The sequence below is a fragment of the Podarcis bocagei genome, assembly GCF_964188305.1.
Source record: "Podarcis bocagei genome assembly, chromosome: 14".
NCBI lineage: Eukaryota > Metazoa > Chordata > Lepidosauria > Squamata > Lacertidae > Podarcis > Podarcis bocagei.
In genome coordinates, this window is record NC_138139.1 from 29,946,286 (window position 1) to 29,965,404 (window position 19,119).

The following is a 19,119-nucleotide window of genomic DNA, read 5'->3' on the forward strand; positions in this document are numbered from 1 at the left end:
TCTGTATGCACTGCCCAGGCTTGGGCTCCATGGAAGGTCACTTCAGAGCTACCAATGCAGCGGTTTGACTCTTCAGGAGAGATTATGTGTGGTTCCATTGTCCCGTTTGTGAAATGGAACTTCCCCTCCCTCTGTCTGTGTTGTCTCCTAATACTATTCAGAGTGGGGCAGGGATTCTGGAACAGATTTAGGGGGTGCATGGGGAGAAGAAAGGGAGGAGGGAGCTCTGTGATTAAACCAGAGATTCTCACACTTTGCTGGATGCTGCCCTATAGAATCAAAACATTGATTGTGTCCATTAAAAAAAAATCCATTATTGTGAAATTTTGGGACATGAAACATTGGGTCAAACTGAAGAAGTAACTGGATAGAGAATCCCTTTAGACTCATTCCTGGTTATGTTATTTGAACGTTGTGGAGGGAGCTGCCAAACTGAAGACTGCATTTAAGTGTGAATTATCTACCTGTTGTCTATCACAGATGTGGGTTGCAGAGGGACCTTCTCTGCTCTGAATAAGCTGACTGAGAAGGAAGGCAATGGAGGACCACTGCTCAGGCTTTGCACACAGACGGTCCCAGGCTCAATCCCTGGTGGTATCTCCCCCAAAAGGTTTTGGGCCATAACCACTCCATACTTCATTTCCAGGAGTTCTGCTCAGATCCTCATTTCTCATTGACCGCAATCAGAATTAGATTGCATTAATCATTCATAAAGCTGGCACAAGTCCTTTCAGAAAGGTTTGTAATTAGGGCTTTGTTTTTTCTCTTAACTGGCCATATTTCTTTTAAGGGTGGGATCTGTGCATGCTTGCCTATGTCCTGTCATGCTTCCAGTTAATGATTCAGATGACCTTGCAGTTCTACCTTTTCCACTGCCTGCTACCTGACCTTTTTGTTTTTCCCCTTGAGCTGCTCCCAGGGATTGAATCTGGGACCTTTCAATGTGCAAAGGCGGTTGCTCTACCCCCAGTTTCCATTCTTTCCTTTTGGAGGTGCATAAAACCCCATGAGGCACATCCTGAGAACTCCCTTACTGCTTTCCCTGCCAGTGGCCTAAGCCCACAGAGCTCCCAGCATGATTTTTTGTAAGGGGTGCCTCTTCACACTTCTTGCAGGATTGGCCCTTCACTGAGAGCTCCTGCCTTCTGTTTATACTAGGAGTTTAGGGAATAAAGCATGGGATGGGATGGGTGTGGTGTCTCTCACCTTTTGAGCACATTTGCAAGGAGAAATGAGTCCTCTTGCCTGTCTACTGACTGGGGCAGGGGAAGCAGGCTTGAGGCCAAGAAGCTGCTAGCTTGCCAGGCACTGCTCCTTGCAATGAGAGACTGGCTGCTTGACAGGTGCTCCAGTCGACTTAGGAAGCCCTACCTTTGCCCTGCCACCCCTCCTGATCCCCACTTGAGACCCTGCACCACAGGTAAGGAAACAACATGTGACCTCTTGCTCCTTCACCCATCCTTCAGGGGCTGCCACCCACCCCACAACGCCTGAGCTCAAAGGTGCCATTCCCATCTCAAGCATCAAAAAGCAGCCGCAGCACATGGAACCAGCCTACCTATCACAGCCCAAGCCTCTCCGCAGCTGATGTCCACATCAGTTTGCTCTCCTTCTGGCCAGAGTCTCTACAAACCCAGGTACAATCTGGTTCTGGCCGCCTTGGTGCCTGCCCCATGAGACACGGATCACTTCCCCTCACAAAGGGAAGCCGCATTTTCTGGTTCCTATCCTGGGGTCAATGCAGCTGTTCTATCCACTGTCCCATTGTGCAGCAAGAAGCAACCATCCAGGAGCCACTAGAGACCATTCAGCTTGTTCAAAGCATGCCCAGGAAGACTTTTTCTGGTGCCGGATCAGTGCTGCAGGTGGAACACGGCTCTGCAGTGACCAGCATGCCCACTGGACAGAGAGAGCAGCTCTCAGGCGCTGCCTCTGTCCCTTCCTGGGGAGTTGCCTGAGCTTTGGTGATGCTGGTCCCCATGACAACCCGAGGTGCCCTAGAGGCAGGAGCTGCCAAGAGGGGAGGGAACTGGTGCCTGAAATCACCAGCAAGGGCTGCAGTCTTGGCAGGTGCCCTCTGTGCCTGCAGCCAGAGCAAGGCCCTCCTTAACAGCTGTACCTGGGGGGAAGGAAAGCATCCAGGGAGATATCCTTCCCACATCTCTCTCCCCTAACCCCAAGTAAACCTAACCTTTGGTAATTAGCCAGTTGCTCAAGTGAACCGCCCTGAGACCCCCAGGTATGAAGCAATATATAAATTTGATTAATAATAGGTAACATCCCATGCACTGCTCGGGGTTACAGGGTGTCATTTGGGATTCCCTCATATTGAGCCATAATGGCTAGAGGCGGGAAGGGAGTGGCAGTGCTGAACCCCAACACTGGGCAGAATGGCTTGGGCAAATCACAGCACAGTAAGTTTTTCCACCTGTAAAGTGGGAATGCCGGCACCCGCTTGACAAATGTTAAAAACCACTGGAGAGATTTTAAACCACCTGGCTGTACAGACAGCAGTAGACACACTCTGTCACTGTCTTGCTTGTTCTCCCACCCCACCCCAATCCCTACCCCCTCCTGGCCACCATTTTCTTGGGACAGAGAGAAGGGGAGCAAAAAGAAGCAGAGGGGGTTCCCCTTCCCTATCCAGTTTGAAATGGCTGTTCTGGGCTGAAAACTAGCATTTTGCCCTGAAAAAAGCATGAAGTTTCCAGCATGCCTTTGCATTTTGAATCCTTCCACTGCAAACTTGAATCCGGAGGTGGGAAGGGAAATTGCCAGCCAAAGTTGCTCTGGATCCATTCACAGCAGGGACATTGACACTCAAGAAGGTCTTCCTGATAAGGCAATGGCACTCATGCACTTTTCATTTTGGAAATTAAGCAGGGAGAGGGGCATGGGGATAGCCAGAATTTTTGTTGGGGGGGGGGGACAGAACCTTTGTTTGCTATGTGTATTTATTGAATTGTATTGATTGGGGGCAGCTGCCCCCCTTGGCTATGCCCATGGAGAGAGGGTGAGTCTCAAGGATTTGAGAGGGGTCAAGTGGCTCCCTCTGGTCACACATCCTCCATGACCTTTCTGCTCTGGCTTTGCAGATCTAGAGGATTGTGCACACCCACACAGAACTACCCCCGCCCCCACGTTCCCTTCCTGAGATCTGGACCACTAGAAGCCAGGCCCAAAGCACAACTCGAGAGCCAAACACTTTAAAAAACATTTTATTTTGGTTTTGTTTCCTAAAAACTTGTTCTGAACTCCAGGAAGCTCACAAGTTGTAATGTCCTTCCAGTATTTGCTACATCGAGTCTGCCTCCCTCTTGAAGGAGCTGTGAAACGGAGCCTCCAGGGTGCGAACGTAGAGATCTCCTTTCCTGAAAGCTGAGAGGGCGGGACTGAGCCAAGATCTTTGCTGCTGCACCTGTTGCCACAGCATCCCATCCTGACAACACAGCCAGTCACCTCCAGCATCTAGCACCCAACTGCAAGGGGTGTTGTGGAGCCTTTGCTCAGGAGACGTCACCATGCCAGGCCAGCCTGGTCTGGCCGGGCCTGTGGTGCCATACTGTCTTTTAGGAGCAGACAAATAAATAATGAGTCTCTGGATCCTGGCAGCCTCCTGGTGCTGGGCCACATCCTGTCTGCCCTGGATACCAGTGGGGGGAAGTGCTAACGTCCAGTCCAATGCCTAACTGGCCAATGAAATCCAGTCTGGGCCAGCGAGGCGTCTTATCCGAGACGGAGGCGGAAAGTGGCAATCTCCATGGGGTCCAGGTGGACAGAGGTGCTGTTGGGGGAGGTCGTGGCCAGCGGGTACATAAGTGTCAAGGAGGAGGGCTGCAGGGAGGCCAGTTCAAGGCCCTGGAAGAGGCCGCCCAGGGATAGCTGGTGGGGACACAAGAGGTTAGGAGAGGGGGGTCAGCGCAAAAGCAGACTCCAGTCCACGCATGCCAGAGGGAAGCAGCCTACCATTCAGTCAAGAAAGCAAAGCCCAGCATCATTGGCTGCCTCCTGCAGTAGCCCAAGGAACCCATCCTTCCACCCTCCCCACAGCACCAGAGCTCTTGCTCCCTCTCCCATGGGTTGCCCATTCCTGCCCCCCTCTCCCTCAGAGGCCCCATGGCATCTCCCCGCTTACTGTGCCGTGGGTGGTGGTGCAGTTGAATCCCAAGTTCCTGGCCTCCAGGCCACAGTCAAAGCCCTTTCGGTGCAGGATCAGAGCCGTCTCAGTGGAGGGCAGTGAATCGTCCTGGAGAGAAAGGCATGGGTGTTGGTCATAGAAGTGGGCGGGGAGAGAAAGCAGGGCCCAGTGCAGGGGAGAAGCAGGCAGAGGCTGGGTCAGGGTGAGCTGTGATTCCCACACTGGGCAAATGACTCTTTTTGTCCCTTCTAATGTTAACTGGCTCCTGGTACATTTCTGAGCACAATTCAAAGTGTTGGTGCTGACCTTTAATGCCCTAAATTGCCTCAGCCCAGTATACCTGGGCCTTTTTCATAGTGGCACCTGCCCTGTGGAACGCCCTCCCATCAGATGTCAAGAAGATAAATAACTATACAACTTTTAGAAGATATTGAAAACTTTAAGAAGGCAGCCCTGCATCGGGAGCTTTTTAATGTTTGATGTTTTATTATGTTATAGAAGCCGCCCAGAATGGCTGGGGCAACCCAGCCAAATGGGTGGGGTATATTATTATTGTTGTTGTTGTTGTTGTTGCGCTTATAGAAAGCTGTGATTGATCCCCACCAGTGCCCTCCCACCCAGGGGGCAACTCACCTCTCCTTGCAGGGTGCGCAGGTTGAGAAGATGGAAGTCACAAGGCAGGGGGCCCGAGAGGGGCAGGAAGGGCCTCAGGGTGGGGGGCGGTGGCTTCTCCTGGGCAACAGGCATCACCAGCACCTCAGCATTCAGCTGCATGGAGGTCAGGTGGCTGAGCAGAGATGGGAAACTCGTTGCCTGGTCAGCTTCCGCCTGGGAAGGAAGGAAAGCCCAGCAATGACAGGCAGGTGGGTGTCCCACCCCCAGGGGCCAAAGATGCTCCGGGGGCCAGGAGGTCACCCACAGGAAGCCCGCCCTCCCGCCTTCTAAGCTATGATGGCCACTGAGCTAGGAGCCGGGCTACCACGCACACACGGGCACAGAGGTGGGCCCAGCAGCTACGTCACCACCAGCTAGCACACCAGACAGGGCCGGGCTTTACCTCTTGGCTGTTGGCCTTGTGGATGGGAAAGACCAAGTCTCTAAGCATGGAGGCCAGTTTGGAAAAGAAGCTGGAGCTCTGGGTGGAAATGGGGGCAGGGAGAGGGGCGGTGAGAACAGCCATGTTACAACACGATCCGAAGGCGCACAGCCCTTGCAGAGCAAGGAGGCCAGGAACAGGCCGTCTCGCCTGGGCTGGAGGGGCTCCTGGCACATGTGGGGGGGGGTAGGTTCCACCCCACCAAAACCCCCCTCTCTTTTACATGCTACTCAAGGCAACAGTCTGCTTCCCACTTCTCTTGTTTTGAAGCCAGCCTGCCAGGGACTTCCTTCTGCTGACTCTGCATGGTGTTTCTTCCACTCACTGCTCACTGCTTTCTTCGGCTGCTCCATTTCACACACCCCAGGGCTGATCTCTGGGGGCATTCATGCTTCTCCCTAGGAGAAACTGACCACCCCACTCTCTCAACACTCAGTCTTCTGCCTTTTTACCAGCGGCTGACTGGTGGAACCACCTTTACGTCTCTACTGCAATTGCTCTGAAGGAGACCCTGCAGTTTGCCCTCTGAGAGCCAAAATCACTATTGCAAACACTGTTGGAATGTTTTGAATTTGTATCATCCAGTGTTATTTTGTACTTGCATGCATCTGTTTATTGGGAGCCTTTCAGCTGAAACACAACAAAGCAATCCTGTCCCCAGGATGAAGAAACTCACTTCTCCTTTCTCTTCCCAAACACAGCAGACAAAGATTGTAAGCGTTTTGTGTCTAGCATGTTTGATCTGATTAAAGCGCTGCTGGAATGAACAAATGGGTGCTCTGCAGTGTGTTGCAGGCAGGAGTTCCAAGGAAAAGTGAGGGAAAGGGCAATATGCTGAACATCCTGGCATGGAGTAATACTTCATGCAACAGGGCAAATGTAGGGATTTTGAGCTAGCTCAAGGTTCCATCAGCCTGGGACGGGTGGTAGAACGTAAGACTTTTATCATGCAAGATGAACTCCCAGCTATGGGATCATCCATGTGGGAACTGCTGTGGCTTCCCAAACACAAAGGAAAATCCTTCCTTAGGGGTGCTTGCAAGAGGTGCTGATGCCCAGGAGATTGGCAAGCAGAAGCAGCCCAGTGCCACTCTTGAGCTGTAGGGCTGGCCTGGGCCCCAAAGGAGCCTCAGATTTCGTGTCCTTCTGAACGTATCAGATCAAACTCTGCACGCTTATTGGCACTCTGAAAAACCCAAGTCAACTAGCAAGGGAGAGACAGGTGCCTGGGCAGAGTGGCCAGATGCAAGGGGTGCTGAGCACCCAGTCCTTGTACCTTGCTTGCCGCGCTGTGTCGCTCCAGGAGGAGGCGGAAGCGGTTGCAGGTCCGCTTGTTGTCCTTCAGGCCTTGCCCGAGGCCACGGTTGTCATCCTGCATGAGGCGCCGGTCCAGAATCACCTCCAGCTGGCCTGGAAGTTGAACCGGGGAAGGGAGAGGAAGGAAAAGGGGGAAAGTAAGAGGAGCTCCAACCTAGACAGGTGACCCACTTCCGACACACAGGCGGATCCTGCCAGCACAACAGCAGCTGCTGAAGCCCCAACACAGACCCCCTGCAGCTCATCTCCCATCCCACAAACTGCTCCTCCTCCCCACTCAGGCTTCTGGCTCAGTCCCAGGAGACCCTACTATCCCTAGAAATCAGAAGAACATAAGAGTCTGCTGAATCAGGCCCACGGCCCATCTAGACCAGCATGCTGTTCTCACAGTGGCCAGTCAGATGCCTGTGGGAAGCCTGCAAGCATGATCTGAGCACAAGGGGACTTTCTCCCTTCCTGTAGTCTCCAGCAACTGCAGTTCAGAAGCATTGCTGCCTCCAATTGTGGAGGCAGAGCACAGCCAACCTGTCTACTAGTAGCCATCAATAGCCCTCTCTTCCATGAATTTCTCCACCCATCTTTTAAAGCCATCTAGGTTGGTGGCCATCCCTGCCTCCTGTGGGAGCGAGTTTCACAGTTGAATCTGCCTTGCAGGAAGAAGGACTTTCTTTCCTCTGTTCTGCATCATCCAGCTTTCAGCTTCACAGGATGTCTGCATCCTAGTGTCTTGGGAGAAGGAGAAGTCCCAGGCCTGGTGCTTCCCGTCTGCAGCCACCCCAGGAGAGACAGCTTTGCCCACTGTCCCAATCCACTAACCACTGCTGAGGCTGGAGACGCCCAAGGCTTGGGCCGTGTGCAGCGTCAGGCGGCTCCGTGCATCTTGGATGTAGGCCATGACCGGCATGGGGTAGAAGTTGGCCTGGAGAGGCAGCTTCTTCAGGTACTGGCGGGGCTGGATCTGCCAGGAGAGGAGAGTGCTGAGAAGCCAAGGGGGCAGGCAGTCCCTCTCCAGCCTCTTTGCAAGGGCGGCAGGGTGTGTGTGTGTTTTCAGCCTCCCTCCCTGCCCATTACCTGAAAGCCGTTCAGGTCAGTGAAGAAAGTGCCTTTGCTCTCAATATCTGTGCTAAATCGCAGGGCCAGCTCCTTGTTGATGTGGTCTCGGATGTCCACCAGGCAGGAGATCTCTAGGGACAGGCCATCGACCCCTGCAGGGAGGAGCTCAAATCAAGCAATGATGGGAAGCAGGGCTTGCCTGCCTGCCCATGAGGCAGGTGGAGGCAGCCGCCTTGGGTGACCGAAGTCCAAGAGGAGGTGCCCCCATGGGATCCGCAGCTGCCCCCCCCCACTGTCGCTGGCAGAGAAGTGGTGCTGGCAGTGGCTTCTGCCATTGTTGTTGCTACTTTATGGCTGCCACCCTGGTAAGGGAGGCTTTGGCGGGGGCAGCACAGTGGGATGGGGTGGCACCTTCCCTTGTCGCTTCAGGCGGCAAAACAGGATGCATCGCCCCTAAGGCAGGGATGGGACAAGCTCTCCACTGCTGCTCTCTCCCAGTCCCCAAAGCCCCATACCTGCCACGTTGTACAGCCGGACCACCTCCTGGATGTGCTGGTAGTAAACGGCCACCTCTGAGAAAAAGGGTCCCTCCGTCACCCGCACCACAGGGGGGTCCTTGGGGACATAGGGCTGCAAGGGAGAGGAACATCAAGGAACTCTCTGCCACTAGAGATTCAGCAGATGCCTCCCAAGCACACTGTTTAAACACCTGCTGATTATTATTTTTTTAATTCTGCCAGGCCTATGCAAGCAATTCAGAGCAATTCCTCCCACAATGATTATCTGATTGTCAGTTTTTAGCTTTTGCTCTGCTTTCACTGTATGGTATTATGTATTTTTGTTGAAAACCACCTTGATTTTGATTTTTTTAATGAAATTGTGGCATGGTGGTGCTGTGGTCTAAACCACAGAGCCTAGGGCTTGCCGATCAGAAGGTTGGCGGTTCGAATCCCTGCGACGGGGTGAGCTCCCATTGCTCAGTCCCTGCTCCTGCCAACCTAGCAGTTCAAAAGCACGTCAAGTGCAAGTAGATAAATAGGTACTGCTCAAGCGGGAAGGTAAACGGTGTTTCCATGCGCTGCTCTGGTTCGCCAGAAGTGGCTTAGTCATGCTGGCCACATGACCCGGAAAAACTGTTTGCGGACAAACGCCGGCTCCCTCAGCTAGTAAAGCGAGATGAGCACCACAACCCCAGAGTCGTTCGCCTGGACTTAACGGTCAGGGGTCCCTTTACCTTTACCTAACATTCTAAATAAATAAATAACCAGAACAGGCAGGCGTTCTTACCAGGGGGAGGCTCTGGATTTCATTTCCCACCATTTCTAACCTGCCTTTTCTTACCTCCCTTTTCTTACCAAAGATGCCCCTTTACCAAGCATGGCATAGGTTGCCTGGAAGCCCAAGAATGAAGCAGACAGAGAGGAACATTGGTCCACTTGGGAGATTTTCAGGGGCGGAATGTCTGACATGGAGGACTCCACCTCCCTTAAAGGCAGGAGTCCAGCCTGCCCTAACCTGGTGCCCCTCCAGATGTTCTGAACTACATCTCTCATTAGCCACAGGGTACCGTATGGAAGTGCTGGCTGGGGCTGATGGGAACTGTGGTTCAAAATGTGTGGCCTGGCTATTTTGTCTTGAACCGCGTTTATAGTCCAAAAGAGAGGAAGTGGGCTGTCTCCTGTGCCAACCAGGACGATAATAATGCCAGCCACAGAAAGTGAGACACCAACACCTGGTCTAAGCTGGGAATCATTTCCCCCCAACCAGCCCACCTACCCGGGAGATGTCCTACCAACCCCAGCCCCCACGGGGGCTAGCCCTGCCCAGACCTTGGCTTCTCCGTCAGGCAGGAAGAGGTAGGCACCGCTTTTGTCTTTGGTGCTCCGGGTCCCATAGATGAGGAACTGTCTGCTCAGCTTCTGCTCCTGGGCGTCGCCTGCCCGGTGCACACTCTGCCAGGGAACAAGTGGAGTCCTAGTGAGCACAGGGGCCCACAAGGGGCCCTCCCCGTGGCCGTCAAGCTAAGCTGCACCTGCCCACCTGGTGGGCCCGTCCTCACCTTGAGGGAACCGCTGCCCCCAGAGAAGCAGGCTCGCATGTGCTGGTTCTCCAGGCAGAAGTCCTCCGTGGCTGTAGGGATGACCCGCACCGGGAAGGCCTCGTGTTTGTGCACAGGGAGGTCGCGCCCGTGCAGGAAGAGGCGCACCGAGGACTTCAGCGTGTTGTGGCTGTCAAAGGACTTGCTCAGCTGCAGGATACTGAGGCCCAGGGCCGGCAGGCGCATGTTGATGGACACCTGTCAATCGGAGCACAGGCAAGGGCAGCAGCAGTTCCCATTGCTCCCCCCAAGCACACACATTCGATGCACTACAAGGGGCCCAGCAGCCACCAGGTGAGCAGCAGAATTCCCTGTACAAATCCTTGGGGAAGAGGCATGCCGGTAAGGCTTAGTGCGCCCCAATGGTAAACTCACAGGAGCAGCCCAATGGGAAGATGGGAGCTCATCAGCATGGAAGGGCACCTGGGCACCTTCTCTAGCCAATTTCCACCTCTGACAACGAAGAGCCTGGTGGCATCTAGAAGATTATCAAGCTATGGCGCTCCCAAGCCCCAGGTGGCTGAACACCGTTGTCCCCACTTCCGCCTTCCTTCCCTCCAGGCTCTACCTGGTAGACATCGGGGGCCATGTCTGTGGCAGAGGTCCACTGGGCGCTGAGCTGCACTGCTAGGGGCTGCCCCTCCTCATTGAGGACCCGGATACGAGGCGTGTTCACCAGCAGGGACACAATGCTCAGCCGCTCCTGCTCCAGGGGGTTAAACACTACCACGAACCTGCAACAGAGAACAGGGAGGTTGCAAGATTGGCCAGTTTGGTCCGTCCCTCCCAGGCTCAAGTCCGTAACCCCATGATGTCCCAGCCCAGGGCCCGGGATACCCACTTCCCTGCTGTGTCTCCTGCCTGCTCCCCACCCTCTTTTCTCAAGGGCAACCCTCCGCCCCACTCACCCACCTGGGTGTTGCATCCAGCTTAATGATGGTTTTCTCCGGCAGGGAGTCCTGATTGAGGCGGGCCTCATCCTGGAAGAGAGAGAATGGGTCAGGCTGAGTGACCATGGGGTCTAGAAGCACAGGGTAGGACCTGGCTGGGGCCAGCTCATGAGCTGCAGCCCCCTTGCCATGGTCCCCTCTCCCTGGGGGCAGCAGAGCCAGGCCTCCCCATCCCATATCTTCTAGATCGCTCCCTCTGGGCACAGAGGAGCAGGGGGCAGGCTGTGACTCACTGCGCCAAGGAAGGGCACCGCCAGGTCGTAATGGTAGGCCTCCTTATCTGCCAAGACCAGATAATGGGCAGCGTTGATGATGACCCGCTTGAGGTTCATTAGCGAGTGCAGCAGCCTAGAAGAGGATGGGGGAGGGGAGAGAAAGATGACCATGAGGCCATAGGGCACAGAGCCCCACTGCCACACCCTGGTTGCAGGGAACCCATGCCAGGCCTTACCAACGCAGGCCAGGCCTTACACACACCTGACCCCATAGTCCACTACCACTGCCTCCTTGGCAGTGCCAGTGATGGCATCGTGGTGCTGGAAGAGGCCCAGGTTGCGCCGTGCGTCCGTCAGCATGGCGTAGTCCGAGAGTGGGTACTTGCTGTCCATGCCAGCGTGGCGGGCATGGCTGAGAGCCAGGCTGTACAAGATCTCGGCACCACTGGAGGCAAAGACGGGGTGGGGGGAAGAAAGAGGCTGTGAGTAAACCTTGTTCTCCCAGCAGAAGATGCCAGGCAGGGAGTCTCCTCCCTCCCCTCTGACCCACCCACCCACCCCCTCACCGGAGATGAGCCTCCAGCACCCTGCCCATGCTCTTGTAGAAGGGCCGGGAGGTGTAGTAGCCAGTCCAGTAGTGGTCCTCTCGGTCCGCGTAGGAGAAGAAGTCCCCGCTGACCACAGGGAAGCCAGGTGGGCGCATTCCAGGGACGATGCCCACTTGCTTGTACAAGGCGTCAAAGTAATCCGAGAGGGTCCCAAACTGTGCCTGTGGGGGAGGCATAAGCTGAAACTGCATCAGAATCCTTGGGGGGGGGGAGACACCCAGTACCTTGGGATGGTGGGGTGGCCCCATGCATGGCAGGAGAAGAAACTGCCCCCCAGAGCCCCAGAAGGAGACTCTGCCCCAAGGATCTGGAGTGAGGCACTCTGCAGCAGCCACCTCTTTCTCCCATGGGGGCAAACCACCCCACCCTTTCCCAGGAAGAGCCCCACTTGAGCCAAGGCGGCTGTACCTGCACATGGAGATCCGGGTGGGCGTTGAGGAAGTCAAAGAGGCGCTGATAGTTGAGGAACTGGGCATCCCACTCCTGGGGCTTGTCGTAGCGGAAGTCATCCCCCAGCGGCACCAGGAGCACTTTGCTGCGGTACAGCTTGGACTTCTTGCGGTACTGGTCAAGCAGGAGCTGTGCCCTGAAGAGAGGGTGGGTGGTCAACAACCAGGACCAGGACATGCCTGTAGGCCTGGCTGACATGGTCTGATCTTCATGGCCAGAGCCAGAGAGACAGGAGGAGGCATCTAAACTATGGCCACCAACTTGGACAGCTCTAAAAGCGGGTCGGAAAAACTCAACAGGGGAGAAGGGTCTATCAATGGGTGCTGGCCACAATGGCTATGTTCTGCCTCTGAATACCAGCTGCTAGAAAGCACAAGTGGGGAGAATGCTGTTGCGCTCTGGCCCTGCTTGGAGGCTTCCATAGAGCACCTGGTTGGCCACTGTGGGAACAAGATGCAGGACTAGATGGGCCTGTCCCAGCAACCAGGCTCTTCTTAGGAGATGCTGGAATCAGGAGGAGGCAGTTGGACAAATGGTCCCCAAGCACTCTGGGCTCTGTGGGGGTTGCATCATCCCTGGAGGCACAGAACCCAGCTAGGAGAGCAGAGGGCAGGTGGTCGATGGAAGAAGCAAGCAGGACCACCACCCCAAGGAACCAAGGACGACCATGAGAAGCCACTCACCGCTCAGCCACATTGGCACTGGTGATGGCCTTGGGGGGCACTTTCCAGGGGCAGTTGATGCGCCCCCCTGGCAAACGTTTGAAGTCGAACTGGCAGCAGATCTTGGGGTCGGGACCGCAGGTGTGGGGCACGTCGTAGCTGTAGAAGGGCATCATGTGGCACAGGATATCGGTGCTGGAGTCAGGATCTGAGGAGGTCAATGCCAGCGTCACTCAGGAAGGGCCCCGGGCAAACAGAGACTCAGGAACTGTCAGGAAGAACTTTCGCCTGCCACCCGCAATGCAGACACACCAGCAACCCGCAACAGCACACACCAGGAAAGGGAGGAGTCCAGAGCCCCACATAAGGTGTGTGTGGAGCAAACGACTCCCGGTGGCCGGTGCTGACTGCAGTGGGAGGAAGCCCCAACTGTGGGGACCAGGGACAAAGGACGCATTGGCCCCTAATGAGTGGGTGGAGGACACTGGCAGCCAGCTGCTCCAGCTGCCAGGCTGTGAGGGGTTCGCAGGCAAGACTCTGCAGAGCCAAAAAGGGAGGCTGGGGCATAAACAATCCAAGGGCCTCCACTCACACACCCCTCACCCCAACTCTGCCGCCACATGAACTCCAGATTCTGGGTTGCTGCAAAATGTTTCTTGATGGCGTAGTGGACCCGCTGGATGAGCATGCTGGTCAGATTGGCACGACGCAGCAGGTAAGGCATGGTGGAGCTGTGGCCAAAGGGGTCCACTGCCCAGCCAGAGCGCGGCGTCACCCCTGAAGAGCAAGGAGAAAAGGCAGGCGTCAGCAGCAGAAAAGGCAAGGGCCTGTGTTTCAGTCGCTGTAACCTGCCCCACTTCAAACACACTTGAGATTCTGAAGAGCCATGTGAAACAGGAGGCTTGAATGCAGACCCGAGCTATAATGTGGCATGCCCTGTACAGTGGTACCTCAGGTTACAGACGTTTCAGGTTGCAGACGCTTCAGGTTACAGACTCCGCTAACCCAGAAATTGAACCTCGGGTTAATAAGTTTGCTTCAGGTTGAGAACAGAAATCGCGCGGTGGCAGCACAGCGGCAGTGGGAGGCCCCATTAGCTAAAGTGGTACCTCAGGTTAAGAACAGTTTCAGGTTAAGAATGGACCTCCAGAACGAATTAAGTTCTTAACCCGAGATACCACTGTATCTTGTATCCTACACACAGCAGAGGGCTTCCCTATCCCCATCCAGTCTGCAGACCTCCATGGTGCTTCTCTCTATTCTATACCTCCCAGCACTCTCAGAGCTTCTGCCCGGCTCAAGCACTGACTGTCAGAAGAAATGTGGCTGGTGCCACCCTGCCACCCCTGATCCGCCCGCCCCCCAAACTTGGCCCAGTCTGTGCACAGCACTCACCAATGTTCTTCTCCAGCCACTGGTGACCCTCAATGAGCTGGTCAATCATGGCAAAGTAGTGGGAATTGGCTTCATCTGGCATCACCCACCCGCCAGTTGCCATTTCTAGCTGCCCATTGCCCACAAGCCTGTGAAGGAGAGGTCAGGGTGAGAGGCAACCACCATCAACAGCAGCAGCAACAGCAGCCCAAGAGTGGACCTTCCCACAGAGGAGGCAATCAATCAAGTCTGCCACATGAATATCAAGCCTACTTCAGGATACAACACTAATACCTCATATCAAACGTAACCGATCTGTAGAAAAGACTTTACAATGTGAAAAAAGAGACAATGCATGTACTTTTGTATATTGGGATAATCTTTAATAAAAATTACCTTCTTTTTTTAAAAAAAAACTTACTTCAGCAGGATTTCTTATTTGCATGAAGTATGTTCTTTCCATAAACATTTATGTTGTTGTTGTTATTATTTATTAAATTTCTATACCACCCTCTGTCCGTGGATGTCAGGGTGGTTCACAACATAAAAATACAAGAACTGTGTACGCCACACCTTGAGCTCTTTGGAGGAAAGGTGGAATATAAATGCCTTTTTTTAAAAATGAAAGAAATATTGTCCTAAACATCTTCCTACCAACCATCCTAAGAGAAGGGGAAACGATGAGAGTTAACCCCTTCCTCCCCTCTTGTTACCTGCGGACAGCAGCCCGTTTCTGGGCGCTGATGTTGTCCCACCATTTAGAGAAGAAGGAGATTTCGGACCAGATGAAGCGTCGTCGAGGATCCTCCTGCAGCTTCACCACCATGCTGTTGAGGATGTGCTGCGTCTGGTCAAAGTAATACTTGTCAAATGTCTTGATCCAGCCTTGGGGAAGCAGAAAAGGGAACATCACTGCAGTCCTGTTTAGAGCAGCCTTCCTCAACAATCGCCCTCCAGGCACTGGACTACAACTCCCATCAACCCCTTGACGGCACAGCCAATGGCCGCCAGATTGGAAGAAGGTCAACGTACCTCCACCTGCACACACATTTTGCTTCCTATCTTGAGTTCTACAAGTGTTAGAGACTCGGGATTGTGGCTCACTGGGGTGAGGAGGTTGCGACTGAACCCCCTGCCTTCCCTGCAGATGCTCCTGGCTACAAATGAGCCTCTCACCAAGCAATGGGGGAATGCTGCCTGGTGCCCCCCAGCTTGCTTACCTGGGTCGTTGTGGGAATGTGGCACCACAAACACTTGTAGTGGTTCGGCATCCCATTCATGTGGCTCATAAGTGATATCAAAGCCTTGCTTCCACACCCCGCCATCCTGGTTGTCATAGGGGAGCAACGCAGACACAGCCAACATCTGGGAAAGGACAAGTGTCAAACCGAGGCATAGCAATGGAAGAGTCTCCTTTCCACCCACCCCAAGCCAGTCTGCCCTTAGCAGCCTCGTAGCTCAGGGCACCAGCTACTCCCCTTGCCTTAGGAGGCCCTGGGTCCTGCTTGTGGGCTGCCCGCCGGGGCATCTGGGTAGCCACCGTGGGAAACAGATGCAGGACAAGATGGGTCACTGGTGGTGTAAATGACTATCATACTTTGAAAAGCTCAATGGATCAAGTTCATCCATTTTGTTGAATTAATAGTTTTAATTGGATTTTGAATAAACGTGCAATTAATTGTTACTGTCCTGAATTTATTTGTATTATTATCTTCAGCGCTTTTTCCCTAAAAAAATAATATTTAGGGGTACTCTTTATTTTCCTACTCATACTGAAATACTGCCCCTCAATGAGGCCAAACTTAGAGTCACAAAATATTTAGGGGTATGCATACCCCTGCGTCCCCCCCCCAGAAAAAGCATTGATTATCTTCCTTAATGTGTTGTGAAAACTACTGTTCTGAATACTCCTTTTCATAGAGGAGAAGTGTCACTGGGAATGAGTTTAGGGTAGCATACTTCTGGGAACCTCTGTGCTGTCATGTGAACACCAAAGGCACAGGGGTCCTGCTTCCAATCACAAGCGCTATGTTCTCCCTCTCCCTCCACCAAATAACACCAATTGTTGGAAATGGCAGGAGGGGAGAGAGTGCTCTTGTGCTCAGATTCAGCCCCAGAGGTATCTGAGGCATCTGGAGGACACTGCAAGAACAGGGTGCTTGGCTGGATGGGGCCCCCTTTGGGCTGATCCAGCAGCAACTAGGTGCTTCTCATGCTCTTCACTCCTCTTCCCCCCTCCAATTCTTTCAGGCAGCACCGTTTACACAGCCCTGTCCCCCACCCCCAACCCAGCTGACCTGCAGGTCTTCCTTCTGGCTGTTGCTCTTCAGTGCAAACTGACAATCCTGAGAGGAGATGGAGTAGAAGCTGGGCCGGCTCTCGGGAGGCAGGACCCAGGAGCCATTGGGCATGTGGAAAGGCAGCACCACCGGCTGGCCCTCCGCGTTGGCCGTCAGCTCCAGCACGGAGTCCTTGATGTGGCTGATGATTTCGTGGTTCTCCTCCAGGAGCTGCTCCAGCTGTTCAATCCGGTTCTGCAACACCGAAATCTGGCTCTGTGCGGGGGCGGGGGAGAGGACGAGGAGCAGAAGAGGTGGCACAAGTAGGAGGAAGTTGTGAGCAGCCTGCCAACACTCAAGGCTGTCTGCCTTCTTCCTTGCCTCCCTTTGCCAAACATTGCCTGGCTGAGCGAAAAGGGATGTCCAGCGTGGCATGGCCTCCTTCCCACTCTTGCCAGCAGTTGTGCAAGTGCAGCCAAGGGACTTGGGCTGGGGAGGAGGTCTTTAGAGTGTGGCGGGGGGGGGGGGGGCTGCCGCTCTTCTCTGACCCTGCCGCTTCGGACCAGAGATTGAGCCACTGCTGCGGAGACAGTCAGGGACCCCAACCCACCAAGTCACTCTTGGAAGCCCTTGGCAGTGGCTCCTGTGTCTCTACAAAGGGCACAAAGAGGGCAAAGCAGCAGGTGGAGGAAGGTCTTGCCCGCAACACACTTACCCTGGGGAAGTTGCCCCCATTCTGGTGCCGAGCAGGATCATGCTGGACCCTGTCCAGCATCAGATAGAGGGAGAAGACAGCCACGCAGAAGATGGCTGCCCCACACACCGTCACCTGCTTCTTCAGCTTCATCCCGGGGGTGCCAGAGGGAACATCTGCAAGCAAGTCAGGACAGGACACAGGTGTAGGCATCAGTCCAGGCGGGGGCACTTCTCCGGGCACTCCCCCTTTGGGCTCCCTTTTGCAACAATGCAGCCCCCTCCCACCCCACAAGGCCAAGGACCCCCATCTCCCCCGAGATCTCCCCTGTACCAGGGAGGCCTTGTCCAGGCAAAGAAGGCTGCCTGGCACTGCCCAGCCCCTGCTCCTTCACAGCAGGACTTGGTGGGGCTGCCGGGCCTTTCAGTTCGCTGCCCCACCAGCCGAGGAGGGAGCCCAGTGGCGCCAGAAGCCGAAGCCGCCAGGCCTGCGCTGTCCAGCTGGGAAGGCACCGGCGCCCACTCACCTGGCCTGGCGCTGGAGGGGAAGCCGCGGCCTCTCCCTCGGCGCCCAAGCGCTGCCTGCAGCAGGCGCGGCTCCCGCAGGCCGAGCAAGCGCCGGCCGCAGCGGCCGCGATATTCTTAGCAGCTGCCGGGCCTGGAAAAGGAGGAGGAGCCGCGGAGCCGGGCCCGAGCGATGGGACGCTCACAGCGGCTCGGGAGCTGCACGACCCGCTTTTCCTCGCCTGTGCCCGAGCGGGCAGCGCTGCAGGTTGCTCGGGCGCTCCGAGAGAGAGGGAAAGGCCGGCGCTCCGGCCGGCTGGAGGCGCATCGTCGCCGGGCACTGCTCGGCCCCTCCCGGCCCTGCGCCTCCCGAGCTGGAGTTCCCCGGGCCGCACGCAGCCTCGTCCCCGCCTCGGGGCTGGCCTTGGGGTAGGGAGAAGGCTTACTTCGGGGCAGGTCTTTTTCAGAGCAGGCGCCTCGGAGCAGCCCCGGCGTGCAGCCGACGCCGCCACCGGCCTCTCAGCGCAGGGCTGGCCATGGCGGAGGCGCAGCGAGAGCGCGCCGTCCCCGCACCCGCCGAGGCCACCAGCCTCCTTCCACACAAGCCCGCGGCGAGTCCCAAGACGGAGACCGGAGCCTGCCAACAGCTCTCTATTAATAGAGAGGCTCTTCCCTCCAAGCTGGCGAAGGGCGCTGTCGGCGGGCCGGGCGATCACGTTTCAGGCAGGGAGAAAGAAGAGGAGGCGGCCGCTGGGCGGGCTGGGGCTGCTGGGAGTCGGAGTCCGAAATAGCGGGATCGCGGGGAGGCGAAGGAGCCTCCTGGTGTCTTCTGGATGCCCCGCTCCCAAGACCCTCCTGCTCCTGCTTGGGGGTTTCTCCCCATAGAATTGGGGCCCTGTGGCTTCCCCCCACCCCGCATGTGCAGAAGGGACAGAACCAGGCGTGGGTGGGTAGCTATTTATTTATTGCGTTTAAATCCCACCTTTTTTCTTTAAGGAGCTTAAAGTGGCATGCATGGTTCTCCCGCCTTCCAAAGCAAATCTTGTGAGGAAGGTTAGGCTGAAAGGCAGTGCCTGGCCCAAGCTTCCCCAATGAGCTTCATGGCTGAATGGGGGTTTTGAACTCTGTGGTTTCCTAGTTCAACACATTGACCACTGACCCACCCCTGACTCTAGTGTCAGACTAGTTGAAGGGCCTGGCGGTTCCCATGACAATCCTGCTTGTCAGACTACGGAATGACTCTTCCGTTCCTCCTCCTCAGCCCTCCTGAGAAGCCCGCTGGGCTGGGCACAGGAGAAGGGCAGCTGCCTTGCCAGGCAGAGGGCAGCAGGCACTGCCAGTCAGTGTGGACAATACTGAGCTAGATGGGTTCTGTGTAAGGCAGCAGCATCCTGTCCACCTGTGATTTTTTGAAAGATCTGTATCACCTTCAGGGATGGTAAGTAGGTGGTAGCAGCATTCACTGGGTTTTGAGCATAATCCCCTCTTTCTAGGCATCAGCTCTATCACTTTAACCCCTTCACTTTGCAAATACTGTAGAGTTGCTTTAACAGTACTGTAGAGTACTGTATATCCATTGCAGCAAGGGATCCCCCGATCAAGGGTGGGAGGAGCATCTCACTCTTCCCCTATATGCACCGGTGGCAATTAAAACCCCTCTCCCTTAATATTTGGGACTGTCC

At 55.2% G+C, this 19,119-nt stretch overlaps 1 protein-coding gene across 3 annotated transcripts; it reads right to left on the reverse strand.

Annotated features, from left to right (window-relative positions):
- Positions 1 to 3,202: 3,202 nt before the first annotated feature.
- Positions 3,203 to 18,351, reverse strand: MAN2A2 (mannosidase alpha class 2A member 2). Of its 3 annotated transcripts, XM_081170262.1 has the most exons (24): positions 17,884 to 18,351; positions 16,956 to 17,110; positions 16,259 to 16,516; positions 15,182 to 15,326; positions 14,675 to 14,846; positions 13,983 to 14,110; positions 13,191 to 13,364; positions 12,609 to 12,795; positions 11,884 to 12,061; positions 11,434 to 11,636; positions 11,130 to 11,312; positions 10,886 to 11,000; positions 10,615 to 10,682; positions 10,271 to 10,436; positions 9,664 to 9,900; positions 9,434 to 9,556; positions 8,120 to 8,234; positions 7,623 to 7,756; positions 7,368 to 7,509; positions 6,511 to 6,644; positions 5,196 to 5,273; positions 4,772 to 4,966; positions 4,136 to 4,246; positions 3,203 to 3,882 (listed from the first exon to the last, which is right to left on the reverse strand). In XM_081170262.1, exons 2-24 carry the CDS (start codon positions 17,085 to 17,087, stop codon positions 3,727 to 3,729), a joined length of 3,534 nt encoding a protein of 1,177 aa, XP_081026388.1. In that variant the 5' UTR covers positions 17,088 to 17,110; positions 17,884 to 18,351; the 3' UTR covers positions 3,203 to 3,726. The 3 variants fall into 3 exon arrangements, with proteins under 3 accessions (XP_081026388.1, XP_081026386.1, XP_081026387.1); XM_081170260.1 differs by lacking the exon at positions 5,196 to 5,273 and having other exon boundaries at positions 17,884 to 18,349; XM_081170261.1 differs by lacking the exons at positions 5,196 to 5,273; positions 17,884 to 18,351 and adding an exon at positions 17,461 to 17,599.
- Between the last annotated feature and the right edge of the window lie 768 nt (positions 18,352 to 19,119).